Source organism: Nanorana parkeri, unplaced genomic scaffold (assembly GCF_000935625.1).
Source record: "Nanorana parkeri isolate BGI_ZX_2015 unplaced genomic scaffold, ASM93562v1 scaffold179, whole genome shotgun sequence".
In the NCBI taxonomy this organism is placed as follows: Eukaryota; Metazoa; Chordata; class Amphibia; order Anura; family Dicroglossidae; genus Nanorana; species Nanorana parkeri.
The window spans coordinates 1,896,269-1,906,784 of NW_017306447.1; the positions used below are offsets into that span (position 1 = coordinate 1,896,269).

General features: G+C 40.7%; 1 protein-coding gene and 1 long non-coding RNA gene across 3 annotated transcripts in view; one reads left to right on the top strand and one right to left on the bottom strand.

The window, feature by feature from the left end:
- Nucleotides 1-7,162: 7,162 nt before the first annotated feature.
- The window catches only part of CD74 (CD74 molecule), a 21,095-nt gene continuing 17,741 nt past the window's right edge, over nt 7,163-10,516 (bottom strand). The window contains exons 7-8 of one of the 2 annotated variants that reach the window (XM_018554948.1): nt 9,040-9,174; nt 7,163-7,405 (exon numbers count right to left, since the gene is read on the bottom strand). In XM_018554948.1, coding sequence (XP_018410450.1) covers nt 7,182-7,405; nt 9,040-9,174 — 359 coding nt within the window. In that variant the 3' untranslated portion in view covers nt 7,163-7,181. The remainder of the gene's footprint in view (nt 7,406-9,039; nt 9,175-10,516) is intronic. The other variant, XM_018554949.1, reaches the window with a different exon arrangement.
- The window catches only part of LOC108785801, an 18,152-nt gene continuing 17,765 nt past the window's right edge, over nt 10,130-10,516 (top strand). The window contains exon 1 of the long non-coding RNA XR_001941153.1: nt 10,130-10,143. This is a non-coding gene — a long non-coding RNA (uncharacterized LOC108785801). The remainder of the gene's footprint in view (nt 10,144-10,516) is intronic.

Sequence of the window (10,516 nt, forward strand, 5' to 3'; positions counted from 1 at the left end):
ACTTCCTGTTAGATTACTTAACCCCCCCCCCCCCATGGGGGTATATGGGCATAGCTGCACATGTCTCCTGTCACGTATCCCCAGTTTCAACAAGTATAATGCACACATTTAACCAATCAGCACAAGGGATGTTTGTAATTCGAATATTCCATATATTTGTAAACTCCTCTAATTTTAGCGTTCTGCCAAGAAATATCAGATCTTGCAGAAGGGCAGGATTGTGCTTTAGATTTTTCCCCAGGCAAAATAAATACTGCACACCGAACAGATTCCATGTGTCCTTTTTAATAAAGTCATCATGTTACATTGTCAGTATACATATGATTTTCAACACGAAGATCTGATAGTATGCTTACGCACTAAAAAGACCCTGGAGAGTTACCATGGAACCCTTAAGCTTATTATTAACTTAAAAAGGAAGGAAAAATGTTAAATTTACCATTCAAGTTAAACAAAAAAAGGAAAAATGTCAGACTTTTATAACACCAAGACAAACATAAGTATATAAAAAAAATCACATTTATTTTAAATATCATAACCAATATCAATAACCAAAAAATACTTTGGCATTCGGTACATTTCATATGACGTATTACAGAAACCTAAAGAAGTTTTACCTCTCACCCTTTGCTTTGTATGTTTAAAGAGCCTTATCTCGGGAAATAAGGGGAAGGAAAAGGGTCTTTAACCAATGTAAGTGGATCAGTGGAGTGAGGACAACTCTACACATTTCATAAGTGACATAAAACCTGCTTCATCAGGAGAGCCTCAGAGGTAACACATTCATATATAAGTATTGTTCAGTAACACCACAATTAAAACCTATGACTCCTCATGGCAGCAGGTGTCGAGAAATATGAAGGGAGAGGTGGACCTACCCAGATCATGTATGATATGAAGGAAATGACAGGTGAACACCATGACTACACATATCAATCTGTAAAGTGGCACAGACTCCCAAATGACAATGGTATAAACCACCATTTATGGTCTCTTATAGATGCAGATACTTGACTAATCCTACCTGCAGGGACGATTAAATTATGAGCCTTATCGTATAGATCGGAGAGATTCGGAAGGTGATATGCCAACCACAATAGCTCACAAGATGTGGAGAGCAAGGGAGGATCCATCGCCTTGTTAGAGAGTCCAGGGTTCCATAAAGTGTATGGGGAACTGAACACTGGATTATGGGATGATTGTGTGCAATGCCCTATACTTGATCCACTTATATTGGTTAAAGACCATTTTCTTTTCCTTTATAAGGGTGTTTGAATATACAAATGGGTTACTTGGGTGAATATATGAATGGATAATTATGAAAATTTGGTCAGTGGTAGTGAGAGGTAACGTTTCTTGGGGTTTCTGTGATGTCATAGGATGAAATGTAACAAATACCTAAGTATTTTCTGATTTTTAATGATATTTAAATACATGTGATATTTTATATACTCCTATATACTTACCGTACTCTTTTTAAAGGGTAATAATAACAAGCACGTGGTGATTCCACCTTAACTCAGCTATCTAATTACTTACATTAAAAGATGTATCAAGCGAATTAAAGAGACAAAAAAAACTAAATCTACTATCCAGCTATGGGAATTCTGTGTTCTCTTATTTCATTAATGCAAAATAAAAATCACATTTATATCAAAGTACTTCTTCTTTTTTTAAGGAAAATCCTAACAGTAATGTAATTAATTGCAGGTGTGCAGAATTGTTAACAAGTCCTTGGTTGTGTTCAATTCTCTTTGTAATGAACAAAAAAAAACTGTATGTTTGTTTTTAAAGAGGATTTCCAGTTTAAATGGAACTGCCCAACTGCTTGTGACCACTGTGATTTTAGCAGGAACAGGAGATACACTGAGGATTGTTTCTGCAGCGCCAGCTGTTGGTGAGATCAGGCACTGCAGCACATCTATTTACTGAGCACTCAGGTTTCATATTGTAATATTTGTACATAACTGGTCAGCATGTTATCCCCACAATAATATAAATTGCAGGAGAGATTTCCTGGGGTTGTGTGATTTAAATACTGCTCAATTTGGGTGCAAAGAGGTCCCAAGATTTTTAACAATTTTCATTTAGGTTAAAACTCCTAAAAGGTATTAAAATGTTTCACATTTACTGCATCCAAATTGGACCTGTCAGCATCTTGAAAACTGAAGTGTCTAATTTTTATTACAATTTTTTTTGATTGTATATTTTAATGTTATAAATGTAACAATTCTCAATCAGATACTGAAGGAACCTTTGTTGCTGTGGACAGTCCTCAATTGAGTTTTGTCAAAAGAGCCAGGTAGAAAATTGTTGGCTCAACAGTGACTGCAGCCACTATTCTGGTATTGACAGCTGTGGGTGCCAGTTGGCAAAATACAATAGCCAGTAAGGGAGATGCCTTCTTCCACTCTCTTTAACATGGATGGGGGGAGGGGGATCGAGTGATTTAAATCTGAAGGTGTATGGCCGACTTCAGCTTCTCCCAGCTTGCAATGGCTTAATTCAGTGTTACAGCAAATTCTAAACCAGGGTGCACTAAGTCAGGAACTTTTTCATCTATATTCAACTCAAAAATTGAAAATTGTTTTTTCCCAATAACGAAATCACTTTTTGACAATAATATATTAAATTAATTACAATCTTTTTTTTTTTATTATTATTAGAATCCATGATGTGATAATTTTTTAACATCAATCACCTGCCAGATTTATTATGAGGAAAAAAGTACATCTATAACACAAAGTACAAAGTAATATTCCTTGGAAACACTCAGCTGAACACAAAAATGAAGGAGAACGTCAGGCAAGACAAACTTCACCAGTTAATATGTGTGATGTTAGGTAGAAATAGTTTTTTTTTTTAGGTAGACCTCATGGGCTGGAGCAGTGGCTGCTCAGGAGGTGATACTGCTGCCGCCTTAATGCAGGTTTTTTTGTGTTTTTTTTTAAACCTAGTGGAATTTTCTATTGCAGCACCGCAGCACATTCGTGTACCCATCCAGTTGCGGCGAAGTTCAATTGTTTCAATGCGGTATGCTGTATATTTTTTACCACACTGCGACACAAAGCAGCCACAGTGCTGATGTTGCGGTGGGCAGCTAGGGCTGTTAAAACTGTACATCAACCAGGCTGCTTTACCGCCCCCAGTCCACCCGTGTGAATGGGGCCCTAGTGCTCCTTACAGCAACCTGTCACTGGAGTTAAAACTTCCTGTATGTATGGAACTATTAAGGGAGTCTTCAATATTCATTAAGAACAGATCCTAGGTGCAGGACAATGGTTTTCAGCACCCAGAGAGAACCCAGGTCCAGTAGTGTTTTGCAGGGGTTTTTGGAACCAAAACCAAAAAACAGGACTCTTAAGACTTAACCCCCCACCTTAACCTAACTCCTAAAATGAATCCTTAACACCCAACGGGGGTTGGCTTCATTTTAGGAGTTAGGTTATGGTGGGGGGCACCATAACCTAACTCCTAAAACGAATCCTTAACACTTAACCGCATCCTAACCTTCAAATGTATCCTTAGTCACTATAGTTATAAGATCTTTTTTTTTTTAACTTAACATCCGCCCCTGTATATGCATGGCAAATGTCTTTTTTTTTTTACTCTTTATGGAGTAAAGAAGGAATGATTAGAGAGGGTGGGGTGCCCAGATGTAGCCTGCCCTGTAGGACCACGCATGCTCCTCTATCTCGATGATTTGGACGGCACTATGCTGTCACTCACAACACCTGGGAGTGGAACTGGGTGGATCCTGCACAGACTGCTGTTGAGAAGGAGGGTTATCATCGGTGACTAGCCCTGTAGTTCTATCAGCTACAGCAGCTGCACAGGGTGTCAACGCTGCAGTGATTTCACAGCAAAGCGTTTGGCATTGTCAGCCTTTTATCACCAGGTATATGTTATATAAAGAAATACTGTCTTCTTTCCATACTTATTACTGAATTTCGTGTCTTGTCTGCAGTTCTCCTTATATAATCACTGTAAAGATATGGCATTACAACAAAAAAAAAAAAAGACTGTCCCCTAGAAGTAGAAAAGCCTCTGCACTAAGCTGGAACTAAGCAGTCTATTAGTAGTAAAATTGCAGCCTTGCTTGATCAGATGTGATTGTCTTCCCCTGCAGAAAAACACAAACATGAATTTACAGCCATATTGAAACAAAAGAGGATCTTCATAATCAATGATTTCTAAAAATATATGTCCATTTTGCCCCCTGCATGCAATCAAACCAACACTGTCTGTATTCTTCTTTTTTTTTTTCCCCTAAGCATTTGGTCATGTGGCCAGATGCCGCTTCACCTATTGGCTGATGCACAGAGTTCCCAGCTGCCAATTGGCTGCCAGCTAATGCTGCTCTGTCCATATTACCCTATGTCCCCATACTCTGTTCCCATCACCCCCTTAATATCCCTTTTACTCCCCTGCTCTGTCCCTATCACCCCATAAACAGTTCTAATATCATTAATTAGGGTTAGATTAAGGGTCTGGTATGGGATTTTAGGGAGGGCCCCATGTTTTTTTTTCTCGTTGGGGTTCCCCTTAAAATTCCTACCAATCTTAAAGGGTCTGGTAGGAATATACAGGGGAACCGCAAGCTGTTTTTTTTTTCTATTGTTTCTGTGGATGGTCAAAAGTTAAAAAGAAACAAAGTAAACATTTAATGTCACTTTTCTGCAATTAATTTGTGTTTTGTTATTATCATTGAACTCATCCGAAATTAATGAAAATACATTTCTCACATAAATGGGACCAAGCTAAAAAAAAGACTAGTAAATACGTAACATTTACCATGAAAGGATGGAGTCTATTACATATCCGAGCCATCAAAGACTTCGTATGTAGCATCTGTTAAAAAAAATGTACATTTAGACTTTAATAAATAAAATCTGATATGTCTAGCATTGCATCTCATTTGAAGCCATACATTAATAATGATGCAGACAATCATGCCATAAGAAGAAAATTACATCACTAAGAATATGCTAAATTAGATCAGACAGCCATCTCTTTTCACTTGACACCCTGACCAACCACTCTTAGGGACCTGGGGATCGATTTGGATGGGTCTAAAAACCTAAATCACTGCTATTCCTTTAAGCTGATCTGGCATCAGAGGTGTTTCCTCCCCTGTTCCCTTTACCAGCTCAGTGACATATACATGCAGCCTATAGGAGGCATAAGCATACATGTCTATGCTTGAAATCAGCCATTAAGGAACTTCACCAATTGTACATGAGTGTTTGTATGATTTTGAACTGCTTCTCTTCCTCATAAAGGTTAATGTGAAAGCATAAACAGCTTGAAGCATGCCAAAAGCAGCTCAAAGTAGCTCTGAAGCAGCAGCTCAACAGCAGGTTAAAGCAATACTACATTCAACATATTTCTGTCCTTGTACACAGGCCCTAGTTCTTCAAATGAAAACCTTGAGGGAATTAACATTCCAGGACATGAAAAATAGTTATATTATTTTATGGTTTACAGAACTGTGCTGAGTTGCAGTCATATAAAGTTAGTTTGGAATCAGCAACAACCTCCAGCATGCTTTAGGAGATGTTTTGCAGCTTATTAGTTGTAGAATGTTTAAATAAAAGTGGTCAGGGAGAGTAAAGCCTCACAAGTGTGGTGTCCTGGACATGGTCGACTACTAAAGGTGTGCACTCCTAGACATTCTAATAAAACCCTTCTCAAATGAATCAGGCAAGCACCTGTGAGTATCCAGAATAAGCCCCTACAAGAACTGCTTTTGTAGGTCCAAGTGAGATCTTTAGTTCAGCTTAGGACTTCCATGTGGCATGCTGGATTCTGTTTTGGGACTGTCTTTCTCTGAGGCTTATCACCATTGGTAGGTGGACAAAGTCTGATCCTTTACCAGTTTATTGTTCAGTTTTGTCTTGACTAAAGTTCTGCAGTAAGAAGAGTTTGGTTTCCCTTTTAGTGGTGCTTTGAGTTGCTGAATATCAATTGAGCTTCTCATTTTAAATTACCAATACAAAAGCACACACGCTGCTGAATTATCCAAATTATTCTGTCCCTATCTTACAGGGATGCAAATTAAGATGTTAATTTAGGGTTTACATGCACTTTAAGTGAAACCTAACTCTTACCCAGCTTGCTTTTCTATCACTCCCATGGTAGGAACCTGTATCAGTGGGCTTTTGTTCACTTGCATTCCCATACAGGCCTAAGGGTGCCCACACACCGTACGATAATCGAGGGAAATCCTGAGATCATACGATTATCGTAAGGTGTGTGGAAGCTGTGCGACCTCTACTACTGTAAGGTCGCACGACTTTAAACTTACAAACATGTTCGTAAACCCGTCGAGCATCGTACGATGTTCGGCGGGTGTGTAGCATGTTCGTAAGATAAAAGCCGGACGGGCCGGCTTTTTTTCGTAAGATAAAAGCCGGACGGGCCCGTTCGGCATTGCGGTCATCGGAAGCCCGCCCCTCAGGGGGGCACGGCTTGCGATCATCGCAAGTACGATCTGCCTGTCCAAGATAGGCAGATCGTACGTTTTTGTAAGTACCTTACAACCATCGCAAGACAAAAGTCTTGCGATGGTTGTAAGGTGTGTGCCCAGCATAAGGGAATGTAACAACCATGTGAAGCTGTTCAAATGTAGGTCAGAAGGTGGCCAATTGCAGGTGAAATGCACCTGTCAGTGAATTCTAGATTCAGGCACAGGCCCTAACATATTGTATGGGGGACCATGAAAAGAAGCATTATGGGAAAAGTAAATGCCCTGCTCTGCTACCTTCTTCCACTGCAGCATGCATGCAGATAACATAGCAGACAAAATAGGTGTGGACTCAGATCCTGACTCCCCAGAATGCTGCTGGGGCCCTTTACAATTTGGATATGCCAATTGTACAAAAATCTACTGTGCAGGTGTAGCCCCTCTTATACTTTCATAGCACAACAGAATTTAGGATGTCCATAGCCATGAGTTAAATGTTTAGTCATCCAACCAATTTCAGTTGTACTAGGAAACAATGTGTATAGTTACTGTGACCTGTGCAGACAAACTCAGGGAAAAGTGACCAGTATGGATTTTCCTGGACAATCACTACTGTCCTCCTTGAGAGAAGGCCAGCACCAGGAATGTATATGTAGCAAACACTATCACAAATGATTGTTTCTGACTTTCCTTCTATATCTCATGGTACCTTCAACTATATGAGTAAGACATGGGTGTTCTTACTTTCGCAGTCAATTTTAGCGCGGGACCTGGTGTCTGGAATCTCGGTTCCATTCTTGTAGACACACCAGCAATATCCGGTGCTTCTCCAGCACTGCGTAGCCTTGAAGCCACCATTCTCATCACACTGGGGTAAGTAAGCACCGGGCAAGGCATGGACACTGGCCTTTGCCATGCATTCGGATAACACAGAGGCACCTAATACATATAACAAAATACAAAGAAGAAATTAATGGATGAAATGCGTAGGATAGGAGTAAGCAGATTAATTTATCACTCTACCACGTGACCTCCTACACACACAGAGACAAGCCCCAAATGCACGGCAGGTGAGAGGAAATGGCCACTAATACTGCAGTAGGACAGGCGGGGTGACATGACACTTTTCTAATGTAAGCATATAGAGAATGTCTAAATGTGCAATATGTTATAATAAAATGGTGATACGCTATTCAATTGCTGCAATTTATGTACTTTCAACATTGAGATTTATAGATATGGAGTGATCATAAATCCTGCACATTTGTGGAGCTCATTATTTGGATGTCTATATCTGTATCTGACATGACGACAGTGTTTGTTTTTTGGAACTGTTATCCCCAAAATAGGTAGTGGAGTCACTTCTGTGGATGTTTCTGCTTTTTGGTGGAGCAGCATATTTTGGACTATATTGTGTCCCAAAGCTTTATTCACATAGTCTATATATCTGTTTTTATCATGAAAAATTGACGTTCTTGTTCTGCGCAGTTTTAACAAAAAGCCTTATAGAATACATAAAGCAGGTTGCTTCACAACAGAAAATATTATTACCGCTGGCAGCCAATCAAACTTCCAATAATTCTTACCTACTTCAGTAGAAGTTTAGGTAGATGTTTAATGTCTTCTATATGTCTTCTACAGTAATACGTTTACTGTATTGTGTTCTGGACTACACAGCTGATTTTTGAAAACTGGAACTATATTGGAGCAATTGCCCCTGAAAACCAATTATTTTTTCATCTTACATAAGTAACTGCGAGCGCAATTGGTTGCTTTTATTTTTCCTGTTTTCCTACTTCCAGTGCTTATACTGTAAATTAATCTGTGTATATAACCTGAGATTAATGGTCTTGCTCAGTAAGAACCAGAAGAGCAATTGTGAGTCAGGTATTTATATTCAACCTGGCTCACAATAAGTGTTCTGATTCATACCAATAAAGTTTAGTAGGAGTGAGGTTAGGGCTCCATGCAAGCCACTCAAGTTCCTCCATACCAAACCATGACTTTATGGTTTATGGCTTTGTGAACAGTGGCACATGCATCCTAGAACAGAAGACTGCATTCCCCAAACTGTTGCCACAAGGTTGGAAGCACGCAGTTCTCTAAAATGTCTTTGAATTCTTTAGCATTGACCATTCACTGGAAACACCTGAACTCAATCATTTGGAGGGGTGTCCACATACTTCTGGCCATACAGGTAGGTATGGTTGTCCGGTGTCCACATACTTTTGACCATATAGTGTACATTTCCACTCGGACATTGAACGATAATTAAGGCCCAGTGTTTTTAATGACACAGAAGAGATCACAGGGCCTTAATATTACAGTGGTGGATCAGATAAACCACACCAAGCTCACGTCTGTGTCCATCCCCAACCTATGCTGAGAGCAAGACAACAGTGCATGTGCCAGGCAGCTATATTGGTGTGCATAGAACCAAATGCCATAACACCAACATGCATGCATCCCTAATGGATGCTCATGATAGCAGTTGATACTCAACCCAATAGACTCTCTGTAAAATGGCTTTACTCCTGTGTACTACTATATATAAGAGGGCAGAACATATTCACCACTTGGGCTTTCACCAATAATACTGGGCTCTGTGTCAGTGGAGTAAGTGATAGAAGCATAAACCAGGTTTCCGCTTGGGCTGCGCCCTGCTGGGCGTTGATCCTTTTTCTGCGTTGTCAGTAAATTTCTAGTGCCTGAGGAAGAAATTTTGGAGACTGTGAAATGTGCTGGACAGAAGAAGCTTACATATGCTACATGTCCAGGCTTAGCAGCATCCATAGCCGGGAGGCACAAAGACAGACGGAGACTTCAGCGCCAAAGCAGCAGATACGTGGTTTATGCATTTTGCAGTCCAAGTACATTTTTTTCTTCTGTAGCCATAGCAGGATATGTCAGTGGTTTGGGACCAGCAGCACTAGCGAGCTGTAGCACGCGGTATACTGAGGTTAGGGTGACGGGAGGACGCTAGTTTGTGTCCTCCCGTTACCCCAAGGAGAACTATGGGGAAGAGCACTAACCCCATAGTTCCCCATAGTTTAAGGCCACCTTCACACTAAGCGTTGTGTTTATACTGTGCGTTAGGGTACACTGAGTTAAGGCAGCCTATTAATTTTGAATGAGCTGACACTTTAAAAAGTGGGAGATCGTACCAATTACGGGGCCTCGCAGGGTCCCCTTCATCAGGCTTGGAGATAAGCAGACAAAATGATGCATACAAGAAGCAGGGCTAAATGTAGAAAACAACTACCCGCCCGGAACTGCACGTCCTGGGCATTGGGAGATAGGAATTCCACACCCCTGCTGCCCCTCTACTCCCTGCTGCCCAGAGGCCGGGCCTTGGTTGGCCTTATGGGAAATCCGGCCCTGATTGCACCATTAAGGAAACACATATAGGAATGGACCATAGGCAACAACTTTTGTTTCCTTCCAGTTAAGGCAGGGGTAGCCAAACTCCGGCCCTCCAGCTGTGGTGGAACTACAAATCCCATGAGGCATTGCAAGATTCTCCCAGCCACAGACATGACTCCTGGACAGAGATGCAATATGGTATTTGTAGTTTCACCACAGCTGGAGGGCCGGAGTTTGGCTACCCTTGAGTTAAGGGTACATTCACACCTGCATTTTGGTGTCATATGGAAAAAACATTGCATGCTGCATCTCTGGTTTGGTAACGCATGTAAAACATGTTGCAATCTAAAATAGACCACACCTCCCATGCAGGGGTATGGATGTACCCTAAATCTCATTAGTGCTTATCTATTTATTGCACAGCTGGATCATTCACAAAGTTACCTAGGTAGCAGTCTAGAGTATGGTGGATGACCAGGGGGTCTAGCTACAACATTTGTTCTCCTACAGTAAACCAGGGGAATATATTGCAATTGGTCAAAGCTGTGCACCTGCCTGTCACTTCACAAAAAAGGATGTACTTGTAGGTGATTGTTGTCTGATGGGGTGAACTACACCAGTACAGACAGTGCAAATGGGGCAGCTTCTCTATGCCTACCGCAATCCTTATCAATATCAGTCAAAGGG